The sequence below is a fragment of the Hemicordylus capensis genome, chromosome 3 (assembly GCF_027244095.1).
Source record: "Hemicordylus capensis ecotype Gifberg chromosome 3, rHemCap1.1.pri, whole genome shotgun sequence".
Taxonomy (NCBI): Eukaryota; Metazoa; Chordata; class Lepidosauria; order Squamata; family Cordylidae; genus Hemicordylus; species Hemicordylus capensis.
Genome location: NC_069659.1, coordinates 206,445,441 through 206,470,998, shown reverse-complemented (window position 1 = coordinate 206,470,998; position 25,558 = coordinate 206,445,441). Strand labels below are relative to the sequence as shown.

Below are 25,558 nucleotides of genomic sequence, written 5' to 3'. Positions count from 1 at the left end.
GTTGCTGGTTTGAATCCCCGCTGGTACTATATCGGGCAGCAGCAATATAGGAAGATGCTGAAAGGCATCATCTCATACTGCCTGGGAGGAGGCAATGGTAAACCCCTCCTGTATTCTACCAAAGACAACCACAGGGCTCTGTGGGCACCAGGAGTCAAAATTGACTTGACAGCACACTTTACCTAATAATCAGAATTACTGGATTTAAGTTGGCTATCTTTAAAACCCTTTAAGCATTCCGTCATCCTCACCATCAGGGCTGTAAAACTGTATAGTTATACAGAGATTTTAATTCACTAAAAATTGTGAGTAGCAATGAGTCCAAGTCCAGAGAATGGTCTGCAAGTGCTTATCGTATGTCTGAAGTTAACTAGGGTTAAAAGTGGTCAATAACGAATTCACCTGGGAATCCTTAGATATAGATATTCATAGATATAATACTCTATGAGCCCTTTCTCAAAATCCGTGAGAAAGGGCTTGAAGAGGCAGGGGACGAAGCCTCAAAAAGCTTACCTCCTGCAGAGAGAATCCCCATTATTGGTCTGGACTCGGAGATCGCGTGCCCAGATGTGCAGCTGTCTTCTTAGGCAGCACAGAAGGGCATGGGCCAGGATGCATTGCCCTGGCCCCTAGAACTCCTATAATGTACCACACAAGTGCACAGTGTATTATGAGGATTCCCCCTGTGGGCTGGGAACCCCACAGTCGCCCAGCTCCGGTTACTTGCTCGCAGATAATCAAAAAATGGGGCGAAGGGAACTAACACCCCTAACCCCATTTAAGAGGGTGGCGGGTTTGCTGCTAAGGCAGCACCATGATTGGACACAATCCTGGTGGTTTTCACATGCAGGCAAGAACGAGCTTGGCTTTGTTAGCCTGGTTTTGCCTGTGCATGAGAACAGCCTCTATGACTTCGAGTGTAGTGTCGGCTATCTTATTGCGTGCATTGGCATTAAAAGTGGTTCCTGCCAACATTTGCCTGAGCTTTTGTCTAGCTTTGGCTGGTGCACAAACTATCTCTCTCTGTCTCAGGCAGGCCCAACTTGGGTTCTTCTCTCCATGTTTTAGTTAGTTTGGATTACTTTAACAAAGTCTATGTGGGGCTGTCCTTGATGACCCCCAGAAGCTACAGCTGGCCTAAAATGCAGCTGCTGGTGTCTTGTCAGGTGACAGGACTCTGCACACAACATCTGTGCTGACCCAATGGCATTGGTTTCCAGGCACAATTCAAGGGGCTGGATATGTCCTAAGTTGGGACGAGGGCAGCCTCCCATTCTCCATGACATCAATTCACCCACTTATAAGATCTTGTAGAAAAGCCCTTTTACTTGCAACCTTGTGAGAGAGGGCCTTCTCCATGGTGTCTCCACACCCACTGTGGAACTCCCGTTCCCCTGATATTCAGTTGGCCCCTTCATTATATGCTTTCTCATGGAAACTGAAGGAGGCCTACTTTTGGCCATATACTTTGGGTGTGGCATTTTAGCATTTATATGAACTTTTGTTGCTTTTTTATAGTCCTTGTATTGTAAGCTGCTTGGAATTTGATGAGAAAAGTGGGGTATAAATGCTTAAAATAAATAAAGTCGTTAACCAGCTCTTATTACTTCTCTGTGTAGCTGTGCCCACATAGCTGCTCCACGTGGAGAACTTTAGTATATATATCTATCGGGCCATACAGCTAATCCACTTTAGAATTTAGTGCTCTTGATATCCTATGCAGACCTACCTGGGAGCAAGTTTAAACATGTATAGGACTTAAACATGCATAGGATTGCATTCAAAGTTCTTTGGGCTACTTTGATTATAGATGAGCTTGCCCACCTGTCACAAAATGTTACTGAAGTCTATATTTTTTTCTCAGAAACAATTAAGTTCTGGATGTTCAGAATAAATATTATATTGTGCCTTAAGAGTTAAATTTCCATAGTCTAGTGTTTTGGAAACTGTATCTACATCTTAGGAAGTTGTGACATCCTTAAGATAAATTATATTCTCTGATTTTTTAAAAAAAACATATTTCTATGTTTTCTTAAAATTTTTATTTTATTTTATTTTATTTTAGTTCCTTGGTAGGCTGGGGTGTGGACTTTATTATAACTTTCCTGATTCCTTCTTGAATGTGTATGTGTCTGTCAATTAAATAATTACTGAGGACATGGTTTGCATTTCAATTTAGCTGGTTTAGTTTCTAATACATGGTACAGATAGGGAAAATACCTACCAGCCTTTTTGCTCTGAATAATTCTCAATTTTATATTTTATAAGTGCTTGAATGTTTTTCTCCTTTCTTGTTATAACTGTCCAAATGCCACATGTTCCTATTCAGTTCTTTTTGCTTTGTGACTTAAGAGTTATATTGTAAAAGTTTTGGCGTGATGTTTTATCCCCAGGGTTTTCACCACCAGGAATGGAGAGGTCATCACCAGACAACAGCCCAGTGCATTGCCTCCTACGTCAACCCTCCATCACAACAGGGAATGACATTCCTATTATAACAGAATTAGGTAAGAAAGATGAAAGATCTGTCCTTTTGCACTGATTTACATGCCTCTTTCCTTTCCCATTTCAAAAGCTGGAACACCTTTCATTGAACTTGCTGGTGTGGAATTCTTCCTATGAAGGAAAATATTTTTTTAATCAGGATTTCTCTTTGTAGAACTAACATAACGAACATAACTAACATTCTTCTCTTGCTTAGTGACAATGTACAGCCCATCAGATTTGGGCCATAAGACAAAGAACTGATGTGCCAGAAACAAATGTCTGTGTTTGGGAGGGGACAGGCATATTGACCATTAAATCAACACAGTGTTGTGCACATTATTATTAGACATAGGTGGCTAGACTGTGACCCACTAGTGGCACGGGCAGTGGGGGTCTAAGGCATGCCTAGAAAAGAGCAAGAAGATCTCAGACTCCTGCACTCTTATCAACAGAGGGGGAAATGTGTTTGTTTCTCCATTCATTTTTTTTTTTTGGAGTTTTGTTTTTGCTTTTTATTTCCACTAAAGCTTACAGCAATACATAATAATATAAATACAGTAATCAAGGATAGGAAATATATATATGTATAACAGAAAGAAAGAAAGAAAAAAAGAAAGAATAAATCCCTTGAGCATTGGCATTAATGAGATAAATATAATTTGCCAAAAGAAAAAGAAAAGGAGAGAAAACACACCTTCTAAGGATATATTTCTTCAAAATGTGAACAATTCATTAAAATTGGACCAAATTTCTGAAAATTCCTCTTTATCTTTCTGTTGCGGAAAATAAATGCTGACAAAGAACACATTTCAGTTATCCAAAGCTGCAATTTAGGAGCAAATCCAGTACTGTATTATGATCTTTGGCAACTCCCCATGCACAAAGAATCCATAATTCTTGATGCAGCACTAGATTCCATATGCTGGGAATGGTACCCCAAAAGAACATGAACATTCTTGACAAGCAATGATCGCTGTAAAGTCATGTTAACGATCTTATGAATTCCAAGTCAACATAGAATAACAACCAGACAAGATCAAACCATATGCACAAGTGTTCCTTCATTCAAATTATACCTCCAACATCTAGGAGTCTGCAACCAGCCCTTATTAAACATTCTGTGAGGTGTCCAATAAGTACAAAATAAAGGTTTCTGCTGCGCTAGCCTCATTTTAAGATCCAGAGAGGCATGTTTTACTACCTTCAAAGCTACCTGCTATAGGGTATTCAAGATCATTCTTCCAAAGAGCTCAGATATAATTGTCAGTTTTGTGCATGTCTTTACTCTTCTGATAAAGCAAAGTTATAGGTTTAGGTACATCTAATCTGGGTGTTCCAGACCCAATAATAAAGGTGGAGTTTCAGATGTTGCAATTGCTTCAGGACCAAAAAGCCATAATAATAAATGTTTCAGCTAAATAAACTGCCAGCTAGTGTTCAGAGATAAATCAAACTCTGCTCTCAAAGTTTCAAAGGATTTGAAAACAGCTTCAGGGAGAATCAACTGATCTAATGTGATGACATTATGGAAGGCCCAGTTAGCACAAACAAAGTATTTCTGAGCCATTTTTAAATAAGTTCTCCCATAGCATGAGCTTTTTATGCAAAAAGGATTAAAACCATGACTACACCCCAAAATTCTCCATATAGGCCTTACAGCTTTAAACCCAGGTAATGATAGAGAACCACAAACAAATGATAAACCAAGCACCTGCCAAGATTTCAGTGAGGTCAGATAATAGCTTTCCAGCTGTGCCCAAAGTGTAGCTAAAACCTGTGACTCATTATTCCATACTAGAACTGTGGATAGAATAATTGCCCAATAATAGGCTTGAAAATGTAGAAAGTTAAACCCGCCATCTGCAAGTTTACAAAATGAAAATCTAGGTGGGTGTCCTTGCCATAAGAAGTCATTAACTAATTTGTACACTCGCTTGAAATGTGATGAAAGCAGAGTGATGGAAGACTGCTTAAAATATATATATATATATAGGGCTCAGTATTAGATTCAAAAACTGGGAAGGCTTCCTGGACATCACTGTACCTAATTATACAAGAAAATCTGGACACCACCTAAAACCACAAATCTTATAATCATCAACAGCATCAGTAAGAAAATAAAGGCATCAAATCTGATTTACCCCAATTTATTGAATAACCAGATAAATTACCAAACTTTTAAATAAGGAAATATAATTAGGAATTGAGATCTCCAATTTATCAATAAATCATAATGTAATCTGCATATAAATCAGTTTTGTACTAAACCCTACCTAAAGTGATATATTTAATGTTGTCAGAATCTCTGATAGCACAGGCCAGCACCATATTAAAAAAAAGAGGGGATAAAGGGCATCTCTGATGTGTGTCCCGTTCTAGCCTAACTGAAGGGGACAATAGCCCATCAATGATGACCCATGAGTAAGGCATACAGCATAGTAACCCAAGTCAAAAAGCTTGAGGGAAATCAAAATTTAATCAATACGCTTTTCAGAAACTGCAGATGGACTATGTTGAATGCCTTCTCTGCATCTAAAGAAATAATAGCAGCTGTTTCTTGCTTCTCCATCTCCATTCATATTTGTTGCTGCAAGTCTAATTCATAGTGATGGTAATTTGTTAAAATCATATCCATTTCATTTCAAAATGTGTCAATTTTCTATTCATTTGTACCCAAATGGGAGAACAAGCTGCTTTTCTCTTGCCTTTGTCACGCCCCCACCCCCAGCCAGTTAACATGAAATTTGCCTACTGCCCCTTCATGGGATCAGACTTGCCATATTTCAGGCAGAGAGGCCAAAGAAGTTGTGTTTTAGAGACACTGAAAAAGGCTCATCATGAATACCAAATTGAATCCCAGTGTACAACCCCACTCTCCACCACTGCACTGCTGCCTGTTCCTCGGCTTAGTGGAGTAGGAGCAAAACCACCCACATTACCTGTAGGATCACAGAATGGCACCTCTCTCTCTCTCTCTCTCTCTCTCTCTCGTTTTGCACTTTACCAACAAGACTATTCAATATGCATTACAATCACAGTACAATGTCACTGCAGGCATATGTGAGATTGCACATATTTAAAACAGGTGTGCCAAAGCAGGTTTGATTCTAAAGGAAATGCAACTGATAGCCTTGCTGCCTGTATCTTATTTAACAGTAAACGTTTACTTGTTAACCCCTTCATTATTATACAAACAAATTAATTGCTTACTTGTGCCATAATGACAGAGGGAGTGTTATCATTGAGAAAGCGGTGACTGCCCATTTCCTCTGTGGCACTAGGTAGTGCATGTTGTCAACCTGCATGAAATGTGAAAGCCATTTTTTCCCCTCATGGTAAAGACAAGCTTGATTTGTAGCCCTTTTGTCCTTTTAGTTTTTTCTCCATTTAGTCTTAGAACTTACCTGCCTTACTCCCTTACTTTATTCTTCTTCTGTGCCTTCTTTCCTCCCATCCCTTCCTAAACACTTTACTTATTAGCTAAGCCTGGCAAACTTCTGCCTTTGGTTCAAATCAGTCAGGAAAAAAACAGTGGAACTCACATTCTAATGGTAACTGAACTGGGTAAGAAGTGCCTTTTACCTTCAAATCAACTGTCGTTTGTTTTATTGTTTCTACCGTCACCAGCTCTCCTTTATTTATCTGGCTGTATCAGAGGGGGCTACCCTCATAGCACCACTTTGAATGTGTTTTATTTGTGATTCCAGCTGAAATCGACTGTCTTGTTCTGGCCTTAATGATTTTTCCCCCTGCACACAGCATCAGTAAATCTTTGATCACACTCGTCTGACCTGCTGGCTGTTTTCATAGCATCTTCACACCAATTCATTTTTCTTTGGTCTAGACCTCTTTTTTCCCTTTGCTTTCTTTTCACTTAAAAAAAAAAAAATTCCAGCCACCTGTCAATTTGACTGATGTGTCTCAACAGCTCTCACTGAAGTCAAAGAAGAAATGAAAGATATTTCAGGGGGTGGGAGGGAGAAAGAAACCCCAGCATCATACCTTTCCTTAAGCTGTTTGTTTGTTTGTTTGTTTGTGGGCCAGGTCTCCGCTCAGAAGCTCAGGGTTCTGCAATCCTGAAACCAGCTAAACTGCTAAGGAGGCTTCCTCGACAAAACAGATTAGCATTTCCTGCAGTGAAGCTCTGCACTCTTAAAACAAGCCTCACCCCACCAAACCCCCTGCAATCTAGCTCAGAGATCTTTCATACATATTGTAGCAGGAGAACATAGGCCATATAGACAAAGATATTGAGGTTTGAGGCTGAGGCTCACCCTTGCAACATTCATATCGGATTTTGCTGTGACTTGGGAAATTGTTGCTGCATAACAGGTAGAAAAGCATTTGTGGCAGGTATTAGCCTTGTGTGAGTTATTAATCTTACAGGTCTGCCAGTAGTATGTGGACTACACAATGCTGCTGCTGAAGATTGTGCCTTGGTTTAATTTACCATTTGAGAAAAGATTCTGCCTTTCCCTGAGGTAAATATTTGAAGTAGAAGGAACCCTTTCAAACAGTAGTTTTCGGCAAAGAAGAAAAGAAAATGAAGCAAACTGTTAAACAAAACCATTTTATTTTAAGATGAGCTATTGAAATGAATCTGTTTTTCTATATTCAGAGGTCACTATAAGACACATTATTTTGGACTAGTTACAGCAAAGGGCAAGGTTGGAGAATCTAACTCTAATCGCAGTTGTGCCATGGTTTTAGCTACAGACAGTTAATACGATTAAGCAAGCCACTTTCCTTTCTTCCTCCCACCTTGCCCCCCCCCACAATCCCTCTTGATCACCCTCTGTTATTAAATCATGTGGAGAAACCAGACTATACATGAGCATAGCCACCAGTGATACATGTGATCAGAGCAGCCAATCATGTTGGTACCCACCTGCCAACTGAAATGGTACACCCAGAGAGAGGTTTATTACATCTGTACACTGGTTTGGACAATACCGCCTAAGCAGCCCACCAAGTCTTGTGGGGAGGAGCGTGTACTGGCACGAAATCACATGAAGGGGGCACAGTGTCCAAACCACCCTTCACCATGCAGTTTAATACTACTTTAAATAGCATGGCTAGGGACAGTTGGGCTTATGTAGCCTTGAGGTGGCTTCAACAGTGCATTTGAGCAGGTCAATCAGTGGTATCATCTGAACCCACAATATGGAGGAGGCCTAACTCTGTGGCAAATCGTTGCTAGAATTTGCCCTGTATAAAGAGGCGCCCATAAGGCACTCAGCACACATGGTGGTGTTCATGCTGTGTAATCCTTATTTGCAAATGAGCATAAACTATTCTGTATGCTGTGGTGTAGAAATCTAGGCAAACTCCCTGATGTCAGGAGCAGAAAGTATGGTTCAGGATAAATCCTTCAATCTTTTAGCTGTACTTCTGGCCATCCCCTTTGTACTATTCCCATTTTTAGAGGTACAATTTAATATCAGACATCCCCCCCACACACAAATGCATCATGTCATCAGAATAGTTTTTTAAAGCCAAGCCTTCCCTTCCTTTTGTTCTTAGAGTATGTTTTGTGGAATAATCTATTGCATGAAGTAAAACTTGTGCTATCCCCTCCTCCTTACAAGGCAAGCCCAGCTGTGGTTAGTGCTCTGTGCTCCAGATGGTGCCAAGAAAATCCCCACCTGAGAAGGTCACTTTTGCTGCTCAGGGATATTCACCTTTCATAAGGATCGACTGAATCCCCCTGCCCCAATGCACATTTCACATCCATTTTAATTTCACTCTTAGTAGCGTTCAAGAGATGCCTTTGTTTCTCAACACAAAGATCTTTTCTCTTCACATGAAGTACGTAAAGGTCACCTGTTGGTACTTGGAAACAACAGTTTTGTTTACTCATTATCTTTTTAGTGAATGATTCAAATGTTCAGTTTTTGGACCAAGATGATGACGATGATCCTGATACAGAACTGTATCTCACACAGCCTTTTGCATGTGGAACTGCATTTGCAGTCAGTGTGTTGGATTCTCTCATGAGTGCGGTAAGTACTTAGTGTGTTCTTATTTCCTTCTTACGAAGAGACTGCTCCACATTTATCCTATGGCCAGACTGAGGATGTCTTATATTTGTCCTGTATTTATTGGTCCTATATTTATTGGTCTTACATTGCAAGATTACCTTTTCCTCCTGAAACTCTTCACCAGGACAAGTGGAACAGGTAGAATCAGAAAACCATGGAAGTTCTAGACAGTATTTAGGGAATTTGCAACCCATCACCTTGACAAATGCCATTTTGCCCTGGGAACTGCAATGGGGGAAAACAAGCAAGGCTGTTTATGAATTAAGTAAGTAATTAACATTTTTATACCACCCAAATCCACTGGGCAGTTTACAGTTAAAATAATTTAAACAGGCTGTTTGTGATATTTAACCAAGCCCTTCCCCCTCAGGTCACAACTATTTTGCATAATTAGGAACACAGAGAAACATCTAGCTCTAACGGTATTCAGATATTTCCTATTCCATCTAGCAGGCACAGCCCATGCTCACTGGGGTGGGGTGGGGCAGTTAGGATGGGAGTGTAAGCCTTTAAAAATTGCCGATGACAACAACCAGCATCCCAGGGGCACACTTCACTCCCTACCCCACTGCACACCCTGCCCCTGCATGCACATTGGCTGGCTGAATGGCAGGAGCAGAGTGTACGACAGGGCAGAGAGTGAATTGAGTGCTGGGCCAGGCCCGTAAAATGCTGGTCAGCATCGTCAACACTTTGGGCAATTTTTAAAGTAGTACTCACCTGCCCTCATCCTGCCCCCTGGCCCAGCAAGCATGGGCTGCACCTGCTATCTAGTCATTCAAAAGGTTGCCTTGCACTCTCAGGCTGTCAGCTCATATGTGCTGGGCAAGGAGCAAAGACTGGTGTGCATAACAGGCCTGGAATGGTTATGGCTAGTGTGCGAACTATGGCTGTGCAGAACTTTGGCAAGTAGAGGGGAACTCTCTAGGGTTTGGGGAAAATATTTTGGTCTGTGCCCCCACCACACACACACACACACACACACACACACACACCACCATAAACAATCCTGTTCATTGAGCAAGGATTCACCTGTCCCTTGGTCACGGTTCCATGTCCATTTCTATGTGGCTAAAACTGGAAGTAATCAAAAATGAACAGGGGAAAGAGACAGGTGCCTGAAGTAATGGGACAAAGCAAGCCGTGGACAGTTGACCAGGGCGAAGAAAAGGAGGGTGTGGAGGACACCTTTCCGCCTTGGAAAGGAGGTGGGGAGGCACAAGGCCAGGGAGGACAAGCATAACCAAGGACACTGCTGGGGTAATGAGTCACTTTTTAATGAGATAAGTTATCATATGTAAGAGAAACTGGCTGACATAACGTACAGGAGTATGTCAGCCTAGTAACATGACATCCGTGCAAGTTGTGTAAATGCAAAATGTGCATAAATTGTGTTACACAAGAATAAGCCCATTGGAATCGGCTTACTCTTGTGTAATGCAATTTCTGCAAGTTACACAAATGCAATGCTACTAGGCTGATACTCTTGCAGAGTACAGCAGCCACTATCTCTTCCTTCATATTCCTTGAAAAGGCCTTCATTTAGATTTTGCAATACGGAAATATATTTATATTTCATAAGTAAAAAATAAGGCAGCTTATCAATTAAATCTTTGTTATTGTAGTTTAACTACTACAATATAAATATAAGTTTTAAACCATTTGCCCCTTGCTGTTCAGGATTCACAGGCAATAAACAATTATTTGGTGTATCTTATGATAACATCATAGAATACCTTATCAATTTGTGTGGTAGATTTACAGTATGCGGTAGAAAGCATTATTGTTTTTGCTCTGTTAAGTCTGCTGTGGGCTCACAATGAAGCACTGTCTGTCTTGCACTTTTGCACATGAGTGCAAGTACTTTGAGAAGTGCATCTGCAAGTTAAGAAGCACTAGTAGATGGGAAACGCATAGAACATAGGAACATAGAAATCTGCCATATACTGAGTCAGATCATTGGTCTATCTAGCTCAGTATTGTCTACCCAGACTGGCAGCAGCTTCTCCAAGGTTGCAGGCAGGATCTCTCAGCCCTATCGTGGAGAAGCCAGGGAGGGAACTTGGAACCTTCTGCTCTTCCCAGAATGGCTCTATCCCCTGAGGGGAATATCTCACAGTGCTCACACTTTTAGTCTCCCATTGTTATGCAACCAGGGCAGACCCTGCTTAGCTAAGGGGACAAGCATGCTTGCTACTACAAGACCAGCTCTCCTCACATCTGTGAGGGGACTGTAGGAGACGGTGCAACAGGGGCAGCAAGAATGCCCAACGATCCCAAGCCCTATCCCTTTTCCATAGCTCTGAGGCAGGGAGATTCTCAGGATGAGGGAATCGGCATGCCTGACCCATCTGATTCCCTCAGCTGGCCTGCAGGGCAGGAGGTTGAGAGCTCGTCCTTAGGAGACAAGATCTTGCGAAGGATTGGGGATCTCTCATGAGATCTTGGAACGAACTCATAAAGTCGGCCAAAATCTCGTGAGACTTGCCTGGGATGTCAAAGCTTATTTAAGGAGGTGCTGGCCGTTGATAAAGGGACAGTGCACGGGAAGGGCTCAAACTGGCAAGAGCCCTGGGATCCGTGAGGGGAGACAAGCATGGCAGCAACCCCCATAAGCTTGTGAAGTGAATAGGCTCCTCTTCCTTTCCCTCTCCAAACATTCTGAGGCCCACCTCTACAGGAAGTACCCACAGGGCCAGAGCACTGCAAGGGACGATGAAGGACCCAACAAAGGAGACCCACAAAATCTCTGCAATATGTTTCTGATACAATCAGCACTTCTGGAGTGCAGACACACCACTCAAAGTGTTAGTGCTTCTGTACAAAAGTACAAGGCAGCCCATACTTCACTGACAGCTCGCATCAGCGCTAGTGAATTGGCACCATTCACATTACACTGCACAGCCCTGAATACCGACCAAAGGCTTTAAGATAGCAACTTCAGTTCAAAACTGCCAGCATTTGGGAGTTCATTGTTTTTAAACAAACGCTACATCGAACAAAACATGCACGTATTATCTATATCATGATTTGCTTGAAATACTGATTTTAAAAGATACCTAAAAGACATTGGTGTTTCGCTTTAAAATACTCTGTGCAAACTAGCAAATATTTTACGTGGCAGCTACAATGCAAAGTGACAGTTTTAGAGTAATTAGAAGTGAAAAGCAAAATGTCATTTGAATGTATTAAAGAGATCTGTTAATTTTAAGTTAAATCTTCTATACAAGACCAATTAGTTTAAGAAGCATGACAGCATTAATGGTGAACCACAAGTTCTTGTGATTATACTTTAAAAAAATAGTGGGGTGGGGTGGGGAGAAGCAAGGAGAAACTGCCCCCCCCCCCCATTTGCACTCCACGTGAGCTGTGAAAGAATGCAGGAGAATGGGCTAGGTGGCACTGCAAGCTCAAGGATAGAGCTCAGAAAGAGCTGCCTGCTCACCTAGGCTATAGTGAGCCAGGGTGGTGCATTTCCTTTGTCCCTCATGTAGTGCATATTTTCATACTGGAATGGTTGCAAGAGCCTAACATGTCAGTCTATTTAGCAATAGCTGCTGCAAATTAAAGCATCTTTCTCAGTTATTGCTACACAGTCAATATCAGGAAGTTGGTGCTTTCCCTTAAAAAGGATTGTGCTAAACCTAAGTGCAGGAGCCACTGTTCTAAAAACATTCAGCTCATTTTCTTACTCTGTCAAATCCGGAATGTGCGGCATCCTGTCATAGACAATAGTATTCAAACTATATTTCTCTTGGCCTCTTCATTATTGTTACAAGGAAGGCTTTAGCCAGCAACAAAAGGTTCAGTAAAATATTCTGAATTTTAGGATTCTGAGACAGCTATAAGACCTCAAGACCTATCCCCCCACCCCCATATAAAAATAGACACTAGTAAAATGGCTTGCAGTTTGCCAGCATGCATCCTGTACCACAAAGTCTGAACTTTTGTGTGTAAAAGTAGCCAAGAAAAATGCAAACGTTTGTTTTAACCCTAATCCCAACCCCAGTGTTAACTCCAACCCTCACACTAATCCTCAAGCTAACCCTAACCCCATGCTTTTCCAATGGGAGAGTTTTCCTGCATTTCCCAGGAACTTAATGGATTTTTCTGGGGTTTTCCATTTATTTTGGTAGCCTGGGGGAGGCCTGGAACCTATCTGCAAAAATGACGTGTTTCTATTTTGTGTGGTTTGGTAGGAAGTTTCATGTCAGTCAATGAGGCCCAAGCAGCTTTATATTATAGATGATGAAATATGAATCTAACAGCTAAATATTAAGTCTCGTTTTCTCCAAATAAATAGATCTGAGAGAGTAAAGAGGATGGCTAGATGCAAAAGAGGGCATGGTTACTTCTACGTTTAATAGTTGCACAGACGATGGAATTTAATGAGGTACAGCTTTGCTCACCCATTTGACAAGCTGTATCTGCCAAAATGGTTTCCTCTTCCAACTATGAAACTTGTAGCAACTGGAGGGCTGCTCTGGAATAGGAAGTTTTCAAAATTGTATGAGATGTCTATGATGCCAGCTTTCATCCTGTCTGTTGAACCAGTAGCCTTGCTGCCCATAACATGACCAAAGAGTTCCAAAGAGAGGCTGAACTGCTGTGCCTTTAATAGTGGAGTGCTTTTGGTAGGGAAACAAAAAGCTGTGTTTGTCAGAATGCCCTCTTCTACACAATTGTTAAAAGGTACAAAAACCTTGCCCTCCTTTGCATCTGGTTGCCCTGGCAACCAACATTAGCATACGCTAGTGTTCTTCAGTGTTTGCAGATCCAGGTCCTATCTATAATCTCAGCCTGCAACTGGAGCCCACATTTTGCATTATTGTATTGTATATGCCCACCTTATTCCTTGCTCTAGGATAATCATGCACAAAGCGTACCTTTTCTGAACGCTATTCTGTACCTTACTTTATTTACGGTCAGTGACCAAAAGTATTCTGTACCTTTAATATTTGCATAGGAAACTGGAATAGAAGTAGTTCTCATATAGGGGCAAGAGAAGCTTCACTTACTGAAATGTCCTCTTCCACACAATGATTAGAAGGAACCCCGTCCTCCCTTGCTTCAGATCTTTCTCTTGCCTCCCCTTGGCCTGGTCTCCACAAAGAGCAGAATGAACTGGGGTTGCAACCAGAGGCGCTCTTACCCTCGGACCTTCTGGCCCATGGCCTCCTGAGTCCGTGGGGGCCTCAAATAGCCTGGAGGACCTCCTGCCACCACCCTGCACCCACCACTGCCCCAGCACACCACTGCTTTCCATTTTTTCCGCCACCATGTGCGTGGCCGGGTGTGTGTGTGTGCTGGTTAGGGTTAACCTGTGGTGGTGACAGCAGCAGTGGGCGCAGCAGCTGGTGGGTCTGTCTGTCTGGGCCATGAGTGCACCTGCGCAGTGGGAGTATGAGAGTCGCAAGCCCATGACGTCAGGTCCAAGCACCAAAAATACCTAGGCGCACCCCTGGTTGAAACAAGGCTAGAGCTATAATTGAACAAATGCCCATGGGCCCCTGTGATAGGGGTCCATCTTCACTTTTCGTCCCAAGGCTCATTCCAAACTTGCTCCACCCCTGGAGTGAAATGAATTGGGAGATTGGGATATTGAACTGGTAGATTGGAACATTCCACTTCAGACTGTGGTGAGGGATCACATGAAAAACAACAAATCTCTTTGCAAATTGAAAACCCACATAAAGGAAGCAGGCTGGGCTTGAACCATTCTCCCTGATAAGCCAGTTTTTACTTGCAGGGAATTTATTACATAGGGAAACATTCAAAAATGGCTTCCTCCACCTGCAAACTAAAGTGGTACAACCCATTCTACCACCTCAATCTTCTGCATGAATAGACCAGCTCTTTTTCTTTCCACTTCTCTTTCTTTTTTGTTTTTGCTTCTTTCTTTTAAGAAAAGCAAATAGTGGCAGTACCCACTGGTTAGGCTCACCTTGAATCAGGGCCTAGCTCATTTGTGCAGCCCAATTCAGTAGGGATGTGCACAAACCTGTTTGGAGGCCATTTTACGGGCCTCTGAACTAGTTCGAACACCAGGCAGTTTGAAAAGTTCATAGGCTTTAACTTTAAGGGTGGGAGAGGATGCACTTCCCCACCCCATGGGCACGTTTTCCCCACCAGCATTCTCTTAAAAACCGGTCCAGTGGGGCAGCAGCATACCTCCCTGTCTCCCTGTCCACTCCTCAGACTGGAAGTGACTAGAAGTTGCCCGTGTGCACATTGGCACATGCAAGCAAGTGCAACGCACGTGTACACACACACGGGCTACTTCTGGTCACTTCCTGTCCAGATGGGGCGGCAGGGAGGTACACTGCCGCCCCGCCTAACTGGTTTTTAAGCAGGTGCCGGTGGGGAAAATGTGACCGGAGGGGTTAAATGCACCCTCCCCCGCCCTTGAAGTTATCCCCCCGCCTTCAAACCAGCCCCTGCCAGTTCAGTGCACATTCCTACAGTTCACTAGTTGGGAGATCAGTGGTATAGGGTACAATGTTGTAAAGCTTCCTGTGCCAAGGACTACAATTTTATTTTGAGGCATACTGACCACTTCATCATCATGCTATTGCAAACCACAATATGATGCCAGTTGTGTGCAACAATTCACATGTTTTCAATCAGGGTGCTAGTCAGTGATGGCTTCTCTGCTGCTGCTTCATTGCAAGGTTTTGCCAGCAACAGTGGACTAGAGTTGCCAGCAAAATTTTGTCTAAAGGCCAAATGTCACCCTTTAAACAAATTCAGCTGGTTTCTTCTCAGCCAAATATTCTGAGGAATTTGAGGGGAAAGTATCTCCGTAATATTAGCAGCATTGCTCAGAACTCTGAATATTCTTGGGTTGTCATCCAAGTTTGCCTAAAGCAACACTGAAAGCAAATTTCTCAGGGAGCGGGATGGTATGCACATCCATACACTGGAAATCACGGGATTAGAGATAATAGTGTCCCTTTTTAAAATCACTGTGGTGTGCAGTCTATCATAGGTTATTGCTATTTAGCAGATTTTTCATCCAGACCACTATACTTTTAAATGAACTTCCTTCCGCTGGCATTCAATTAATATTTAAAATGCCCATTGTTTGCCTGATAGACCAATGCAGCTACCAATGCTGCTGAAATGTCACTGCAGAGTAAATCTTCCCTAATAAACTACACTTACCCTATACCCTAGAGTTTTTTAAATGGACCGGCAGGATCCTAAACTCATCATACATTTATCTGGAATGAACTCAAAATGTTTAATTGATACATGCTTGTGTCTGAACACTGTCAAGTCTCGTAATAAGATGTTTAGTACAATACATCGGGAGGACTGCTAGAGTCCAGCCACGGTAATAAGCAGTGACATCCGAAGCGCAGAGGCAGCTCCCCAACGGATTGGTGACAAGTATAAAAAGGCAATCTAGCCTGTGTAAGCTTTAAATGTGGACTGGATTTTACAGTTACACATCCTAAAGGCTGTTATTAGACATGAAGGCAATGAGAAGGAAGGCAGTCATTGCTTCACCACTAACACCAATTATAGGAAACATAAATGATTTACATTTTTGTTCCTTTAATAAAAATCTGCCTGAGTTGTGTGAGTGTGTGTGTGTTTGAAGGGGGAAAGATCGAGTGTAGGAGCCTAATGGGACGGAAGAAAATAGAGTAATTGGGGGCTGCTGTCTTTTCACTTCCGATGGGAAATTATTTGAAGAGACAGCCAAGAACTTTAAACAGCAGAAACCCAGAAAAGTTGTAATTTGGATGTCTTCAGTTGTGACTTTAATGGTGTTTGCTTAAAGAGCTTTCTTTTATCTCTGCAGACATACTTCAATGACAATATTCTCACACTGATACGTACATTAGTAACCGGAGGAGCCACACCGGAGCTGGAGTCGCTGATTGCTGAAGAGAATGCATTGAGAGGAGGCTACAGCACACCCCAGACACTTGCAAACAGGGACAGGTGCCGGGTGGCTCAGCTGGCATTGCTAGATGGGCCTTTTGCAGACCTTGGGGTAAGGCCATGACAGGAAAAGGGAAGCCCTTCCTTAAACGCTTTTGTCTCCTCCTTGATAGATTATAAATGAGATTTACAACTCTCTGAAGGCAACATTTGTCTTTGTTTTGTGATTCTGCTAAACAAGGAAAATTAATATAGCAGGTTTGGAGCCATTTGTCGTACTCTAGGGATAAACAGCTGGCAATGGCTTTAGAGACTCAATCCACCCCTTGGAGAATCCTCAGCTGGCCCCCAGTATAATCTTCAATACTCCCCAAAAATACCCACTATACACCTCAGGAATTTTCTCCTGCATAAGTTGAGACACAAGCAAATGGCTCTTAAGTACCACCCCCTCCCGCTATTGTTATCATCAGAATCTTCCCATTACACAGCTCAGCTACTGACTCCTTAATGGAACTCAAGACAATGGAAATGAAAGTGAGTAGCTGAGCTACATGAAGGGAGAATTCTGCAAAAACCTTTTTTGATATCCACATGTGGGGGTGGAGGGGAGCTAATGAGCCCTTTGCCTGTTTCCTGGGTGAGTAGATGTTCACTGAGTAAAGCCAAAGTTGGTGTCCCTTCAGCCCCTGCCCAGTTCAAAATATGACCTCTATTAAAAAATCAGTTGCAGACCAGGACCCTAGCCTAGATGAAAATCTGGTAGACCTTTTGGAACACACATAGTAGCAAGAATGCACAGAATTATTTAAGTATGGGACCCAGAATAAATATTTGCAAGTAGGTACACATCTCCGGAACGGAAATAGTATCTAAGTATGGGACCAAAATTGCTTCTTTAACACGATCATAAGGATAGCACATGAGCAGTCAGAGTCAAGTACAAGGCATTTGCCTCTTGTTATAAGTAATATGAACTTCCATTCCATGAATGGCTGGGTTCACATGTCCATGTTCTTCACTTGATAACTGCAAAATCAAGTAATCACTTGCATGTGAAAATTGGCCATTACAGATATAGCACTATAGATCTCTCCTAAGTTTCTTCTCCCTCTCACATAAACACTAGAACCAAGGGTCATCCCATGAAATTGATTGGCTGGAAATCTAGGACCAACAAACAGAAGTACTTTTTCACACAACGCATAATCAACTTGTGGAATTCTCTATCACAGGCTGTGGTGACAGCCAACAACCTGGATGGCTTTAAGAGGGGTTTGGATAACTTCATGGAGGAGAGGTCTATCAACGGCTACTCGTCCGAGGGCTATAGACCACCTCCAGCCTCAAAGGCAGGATGCCTCTGAGTACCAGTTGTAGGGGAGTAACAGCAGGAGAGAGGGAATGCCCTCAACTCCTGCCTGTAGGCTTCCAGCGGCATCTGGTGGGCCACTGTGTGAAACAAGATACTGGACTAGAAAGCCTTGGGCCTGATCCAGCAGAGCTGTTCTTATGTTCTTAAGTTTGTCTTGCCTTGGGGACTGCCAGTTTAATTCAAAGCCTGTGGCTTCAGAGGTTTTCTCTCTCCCATTTATTTGCATCTGCTTCATTTGATTTCACGTTCAGGCACAGTGTGCTTGGAACTATGACTCCAGCCACTTGAGAGCTGGGTGTACTCTCACTGAGGCTATAGACCTGTGCCAGAACAGTACCACATGGGGGCTCATACAACTGAATGCTCCTTCCATACCAAAATTCCCACTACCTAGAAAACTAGATGTCAAAGAGAAGGTATCTATCCTAACCGTCTCTTTGCCATCCAACATACGTTGAACACAAATATAGCAGGAAGCTTCCAATCTTTATCATGCATTTGAGGGACCTGTACCCAGACTCACTTTTGAAATGAACACAGGTACAGTCACTCACTCAAACACATTAAGGATGCACACAAAACTGATTTCACATTTTATTTTGAGCTCCGCAGATGGCTGGAATGTTTCGGATTTGTTCCATTGAAACAGCCAGCTTTGATGGAACAAACTTTAAATGTTTTGAATGTTCCAGCCACAGGGAACAATGGGGAACTCAAAACACCCTATTGTCCCCCAGGGGTAGCTCCTAGGGACACCAAAGTGGGTTGGGTGGCAGGGCATGATGGGTGCTACCTATGACTCAACCCACAAAAGAAATGGACAAGCAGAAGATATTAAACAATTTTTTTAACACACACACACACCCCACAAAAAACCCCATATGATCCTATGAGGGTATTGGGAAAAAGATAAAAATTTGTTTAAAATCATCCATCATGCCCTACCACACAACCTAAGTGTCCCTAGAAGCTATCCAGTGGGAACAATGGGGTATTTTGAGTTGCCCCATTGTTGCAACCCTGCCTTGAAAAACACTGCAGAAGCACACAGTAAAAAGGAATCTGCCCCTCCCAACATATACTATTATTTATTTATTTATTTATTTATTTACACAGTCAGACAGGTGTTATTGACTGGTTTGTTTTATCCAGACATCGAGTCCTTCCCAAGGACCTGGGATGGCTGAATTTTATTGTCAATGTTGCTGTTATAGATATCGTCGCAGAATATAGGCTGTTCCCAGTAAAGTTGCTTTTTGTAATTGGCTGATGGTGATTTCTGTGGCCCCTATGGTGTTGAGGTGCTCTTCAAGGTCTTTTGGAACTGCACCCAGGGCACCAATTACCACTGGGATTATTTTGGTCTTTTTCTGCCACAGCCTTTCAATTTCAATTTGTAGATCTTTGTATTTTGTGATTTTTTTCTATTTCTTTTTCTTCTATTCTGCTATCCCCTGGTATTGCTATGTTGATTATTTTAACTTGTTTTTCTTTCTTCTCGACTACAGTTATTGTTGTTGTTGTTATTTATTATTATTATTATTTCATTACTATTATTTTTACATTTTATATCCCGCTCTTCCTCCAATGAGCCCAGAGCAGTGTACTACATACTTAAGTTTCTCCTCACAACAACCCTGTGAAGTAGGTTAGGCTGAGAGAGAAGTGACTGGCCCAGAGTCACCCAGCAAGCACAGCCATAAGCTCAACTAGAGCAACTTCAGCAACCTTTTGACTGAGTATCCCTTGCCATTCAGATTGCACTTGCAGAGCAGACCTGAGCAGTAAGTGAAGCACAAGTTAATCTCAACTCAAGGTCAGACATGGAGCTTATCACAGCAATCACCAAGAAATATTTTACACGCACAGAGAGAGAGAGAGAGAGTGACCACTGTCCATCTCTCACCACAACACTATTTCACAAACAAAACAAACCATAACTCAAGGATGGCAAGCACCCAAGTTCTGCCTTTGTCAATCTGAAATCTAGCAAAACCAGATACTTAAGATCCAGATAGCAAGCAACAGCACAGCATATTATACTCCATGCTGAGAAAAGAAAATCACAAAATCAAACCTTGATTCCTTCCTCCTTTCCTGATGTATCCTCTTCAAGAGACTATTAATGCTCTCTCTGCTTCCCAGTCCCTTCAAATACATTTGAAATTCCCTCCAAAAGCATTTCCCCTCCCTCCTTCCAGCTAATGGGGGCACTGTTTTGCACACTGGATTTGTATGATAACAAGCAAAACAAGAAGCAAGGAGATTGCAAGCCAGTGTCAGAAAACCAATCAGCAAGGTTACCCTCCAAAATGGTGCACAGAATGTCAAAACATTCTGATTGAAAAGGGATTGTTTTGTTTCAAGCTCAAAACAGGCCCTTTGCTTGAAGGGTATTTCAATCTCAAAAACTCAAAACGGCCCATTTCAAGTTGGAACATTCTGACCATGAAACGTTCTGCACATCCCTAAAAAACATATACAAGTGAACAGATTATCTGTACACTCATACAACATAATGTCTAAATAGGGCTCAAGTGACATACAACCAACATGTGAATAGTCAAAACCAAACAGATAAATCATTTCACAACCATAAGCATGTATATCTGATCCACGTGATCTATTTTTAGAGGAAAGGATTACAGCAATGGAAGTATGCAAGCATGTACACACATACTGTGTGTAAGCATCCCATGCATGGTGGAGGGTACATGCACAGCCCTTATGCCTCTTCATGCATACAGAATTCCAGGTTGGTAGATGCATGAACTGAGCCTTCTTTCCTTCAATGTGTGTATTCACTATCACTGATCATTTTCATCACCAGGCAATTACCAAACAATGGAAGGCAAGCTGGGAAGCCGTAAGCCTATCCCAAGTTTGCTGCTTTTAATGCTGATGATGGTAACGCTGAAAATGTGATTCCCTGTGTACAAAAGCCAGTTCTTGTGTCTGCTATACTGAATATCAATTGAGTCCCTTAATCAAAATAAATGTTTGGCTTGGGAACAAAAGAGGATCTTGATGGGTGGCAACTTTAGTTGGACACACACATGTTTTTTCTTCCGCTTCTCCAATTTCCATGTTTTCAGGGGTGGAGAAAATCTTGCCTACTAAGTGTCACTATGTTGTTTTCCCTAGTGAAATCCAAAGTATCTTGGTGAAAACTGACAACATAGTTAAATAAATTGAGCCACATGACACGGTAATTTCCAAGACTGGAAGAAGGAAGAAAAAGTCACATCTTCTTAATCATCCAGTAGTTCAGACTACATTGCTCTTAATTTGTGGAATAGTGGTTCTCTGGCCCCAAAGCTTACATGTTCAATTAAAAAAAGAGTCAGTCACTGTTCCCAGATCAGGTTGCTGGGGGTTTTCTCCCTCAGTCCAATCACTAGGATTGCACACATTCCCGCTCACACTTTTATTAGCTGGTTTCAAGATTAAACATTTAAATTAGACAGCTCCTTGACTAATTGTTTCTCACTTGTGACAAGTAAACAGCAGATTGCCTCACACCTTGTCCCCCTGGCACAGAAATGACTTACTGACTTAAAATATCTCCTTCCTCTTCAACGTCATTGTCATAACTGTTCTGGAAAAAAACTCTTATTTTCTTCCCTCTTTTGTTTCCTAGGATGGTGGTTGTTATGGCGATCTGTTTTGTAAAGCTTTGAAAACATACAATATGCTTTGCTTTGGAATATACCGATTGAGAGATTTCAATCAAAGCACACCCGGTGGATGCACCAAGCGGTATGTATGAAACTTCACTTTCTTGGCCGGTCATTATCTTAAATGTTTTTAACTACCACCCCGCCATAGACCTCACCAGAGGTTGCTGTGTATCAAATATCCTTGCCTGCCCATCCTACCACCAGACAGTGCTAAGGACGACCAACAAAGAACTAGAGCTTCTGAAATGTTCAACCAACTACCCCCACCACCAAATCAGCAGTGGAGCTGAAAAGTTGATGACCTCCCTTTCCCTAGAAAGTGCTCTGTGCCACTCAAAATAAGTCCAAGAGGATCACATAGCCCTCAGGAACATATTCTTGAGTGACACAGAGGGCTTCCAGGAGAAGAGGCCATTGAAAAACCCTCATATACATACAAACACTGGTGCAGCTTCAGTCTGGAACTCTGCAGAAGCACCAGTGCAAGACTGGTGCTTCCTTAGGATGTCAGCCACTGTCTTAAGCATGTGCATCCTGCCCTGGTCTCACCACTGAGTAAACCCCAAGCAAACACTTCATATCGAGCAGTTGTGAAAGGAAGGCCTTCTATATGAAGCAACAGAACACACAGAAATGCAGACCTTGAGAGGTAATATATTCATAGAAGGTAAAAGTGTAGCAGTGGCTAGAATGACAAACAAAAGAAAAAATTAATCAGTGGCTATTTTTTAATTAATAAAACGGGGGGGGGGGACTTGAAGAAAAAGAAAAGTAGATGTTTCTAATCAAGGGGATGATATTGAGTATTGCTTATCCTTATCCTTGGTTTTTGTCTTCTTTCATCTTAAGGCAGTTCAATAGGACTTAGTCGTAAGTAAATGTACACAGAATTGTAGCATTCATCAGGATACCCATGTATGCAGTATACAGCCTTACACTATGAAAGTACTCCCTCAGTAAGAGTGAAAGACAGAGTGAAAAATCTATGGGCAGAAATAAACAATGCCTCATAGTCTCTCACACAAACATTTCCTCCCTCACCCTGAACCAACCTGAAGAAGAATTCTGCATAACTTGAAAGCTTGCATCTCAGCCTTCTACATACTGGTTAATCCTATTAATAAATTGTGAGGCCGTACATACAACCTCCGGGCCAGCAGATGGGCAGCAGCCGTTCTTGTCTTCGCCGTGCACCCACATGCGTAGTGGCGCAGAGAAGGCAAGAGCTGGGAGCAAAAGGACTTCCCCCTCCAGCATCCCAGGGTGCCCCTGCAGCTGCTTGCATAAGAGCAGCCGCCACACTTGACACAGCTGCTCCTCCCCACCATCCAACTCACACTTAGAAGTGGTGGTGGGGAAAAGACTTCTGACCTGGTGGAGATCATGCACACAATCGCCTACTGAGGTTATACACACCTTGACTAACAGCCAGGGCAGAAAGTCAGGCTAGTGGTGGCAGGGAATGCAGGGATTGGGACCAATCCTGCTGCTCTACACAAGTAGCCTAGTCCAGGCTGGGCTGCCCTCACTTGGGCTAGCTACTCATGAAAACAGCCCACATCCTTATTTTGAGAGCTGTGATGGTTTTTCTAATGAATCAATGATTTTGATCCACAAATAAATAATGAAAAAGCTGCCACTGAATATCAGATGATCACACAGCACCAAAGCACCTCTCCACCAAGTAACTATGAAAAAGCCATTTGAAAAAGATTATTGCCCACTCCTTTATAGAATCCCACACAAAACTGCAAAGGTGACCAGGATATCTGAATCATTTCTTCCTCCCCATAGGAACCTGTCCAAGTGCTGAGATCTACACAGGACTGAAGCCCTTATTGTTCGAATGTTGTATGTCTCTTGTTTTAAATCATTTTTGTAGCAGAAGATATGAGATAAATGAACAAACATCTTCTTTCCTCAAAGCAAGCACAAATTTTAGTCTGCAAAAGCCTCTGCAACTCTCAGGTTAGCAAATGAAACCCCCTCATTCTCTGCATTTCAGCTGTGGGTCGGAATGCAGAGAATGAGGGGCTGAGGAGGAGAACCTGTGGGGAAAGGAAGCGTGGAAAGGAAGAGAAGATGGGGAAAACAGGCAAAGGGAAAGGCTTAAGATGGAAGGAGAACAAAAAATTGTATTGTATACTGTGTAGACAACAGTATTGTCTACACAGACTGGTGGCGGCCTCTCCAAGGTTGCAGGCAGGAGTATCTCTCAGCCCTATCTTGGAGATACCAGGGAGGGAACTTGGAACCTTCTCCATGCAAGTTTTTTGGCCAGGGCTGTTGCTAGGGTCCTATTAAGATGGCTTTCCTGGACCACACATTTATCAACCTTCCCTTCCCATTACAATCACTTCGGTATCAACCTTTGCCACTTAGTAAAATTTTGGGCGGGGGGTATATTATTGTGCATTACTATCTCACCCTTCAACCTTCTTTTCTCCTTCCTGGTGGTGGCTTTGCCACCTTGGATTTAAAGAAAAACAAACAGAGTGGGGGTGGGACTGCCACCTCCTTCTGCTGGGCCATTGCCACTGCTTCCTCCATTGAGACCAACAGCTGGGTTGCTGCTGGACACAAGGGCCACCCAGCTCAGCTCCATTAAGCCGGGTAGCTGAGTTGCTGCTGGGCATGAGTGCCACCCCACCTACAAGTGAAGAAGACTCAGTGAGAAGCTCCATTGAACCCAGAAGCTGTGCTGCTGTTAGGCACAAGGCTGAGGGAGGGCCATGCACAACAGACTGGCCCCTCCCCTTTACATACCAATGGAAAAGAAAGGGGCAGAGAATGGAAGAGGAAATGGGGAGAAGGCACTTGGTTCTGTCCTTCCCCCTTTCTCATAAAATTGTTGGGAGGGGGAGGATGGAGGCTCAGTACCAGAGGAAGCAATGCTGGATACAAGGGCCAGGCACAAGGGCCGTCTGCCCCTCCTCCATTATACCTGCCCAATCGCCCCACCTTCTGTTTTGTCGAAACAAGCTCAGTGATGGGTGTGCAAGGGGCAGGCAGGCATGAGATTCAGGGGCATCCAGCCAACCATTTGGGGGACATGCCCTTTGAGCCCAGTGCTATCCACACTGATGCTCAAAGCAATCCTGACTGTCCAAAGATTGGTGCTTTAAACCTCAACTTGCTGCAGCCATGGCAAAGTAGGGGATGGGTTTTGCAGAGTCGCAAACCATTCAACATGGCATGGGGGAGCCAGGTATGGGAAAGGACATTTTCCCACTTTCCTGCCCCTTTCATTAAGGAGCTAGTGGTGACTGGATCACTGCACTGTTTGCACTCGGTGTTATGGTGCATAGATAATGGTATGGAAGATTTTTTTAATGGTAACTCAAATACAATTCATGTTAAGGACGACCATATCCAGAAGATGCAGTGGGCAGCCCTAAATTCTATTTGTTATGGCGATCTACAACTGAACCTATTGAACTGAAAAGTATCTTATTCCACTGTAGTAGAGAAACGGCACCAAACTGAGTAATGACTTATGCGATTTTATATCCAAAATGTACAACTTACTTCTGAGAGAGAACATCATCTCTCAAAATAGAATCATAGAATTAAAACATTTTTACAATCTACAATTGTATTGTTCCAGATTTGAAGCTTACTTCATATGAATAACAAACAGCCATGGAGGTTGCTTGAAACTGCGTCTCTGCATGACTTTGGCAGCTGTTCCAGATGGATCACACCCTCCAACCATGCTGCCACCAATTTTTAACACAAATGTTTTGCAGCTCTGTAGACAGCAAAATTGCATGGCAGGAGCCCAGTCAGTGCAAGGAGCAGCTACGTATACATATTCAAGCTGCCCCAATGCTGCTTACCATATCAACCAGAGCAGGCTTTGTTTGATAACAGCTGTTTTCTGGCTTCTGTGCTAATACAAACATCTTGCTCCGATACATTTGCATTTGGAAAACACTCCCGTGATTTTGGTGCTAGAGATGTGTGAAATACTCTTGGGAATTGTTTTGGTCTCATGGAAATCTTTGAGCATCCCTCAACATTTCTTAGATGTTTTGCCTGCAGAGGGACCTCTGGATTTCACTTGAGGCAAAATCCAGTGA

General features: G+C 42.7%; 1 protein-coding gene and 1 long non-coding RNA gene across 16 annotated transcripts in view; one reads left to right on the top strand and one right to left on the bottom strand.

Annotated features, from left to right (window-relative positions):
- Positions 1–25,558, top strand: part of KCNMA1 (potassium calcium-activated channel subfamily M alpha 1) — an 829,029-nt gene that overhangs the window by 780,269 nt on the left and 23,202 nt on the right. For all 14 annotated transcript variants that reach the window (XM_053304540.1, XM_053304539.1, XM_053304531.1 and 11 more), the window contains 4 exons: positions 2,394–2,507; positions 8,359–8,489; positions 16,339–16,533; positions 21,437–21,555. In XM_053304540.1, the coding sequence (XP_053160515.1) occupies positions 2,394–2,507; positions 8,359–8,489; positions 16,339–16,533; positions 21,437–21,555 (559 nt within the window). The remainder of the gene's footprint in view (positions 1–2,393; positions 2,508–8,358; positions 8,490–16,338; positions 16,534–21,436; positions 21,556–25,558) is intronic.
- Positions 7,042–25,558, bottom strand: part of LOC128348853 (uncharacterized) — a 37,148-nt gene continuing 18,631 nt past the window's right edge. For both annotated transcript variants that reach the window (XR_008318385.1, XR_008318386.1), the window contains exon 6: positions 7,042–8,753. This is a non-coding gene — a long non-coding RNA (uncharacterized LOC128348853). The remainder of the gene's footprint in view (positions 8,754–25,558) is intronic.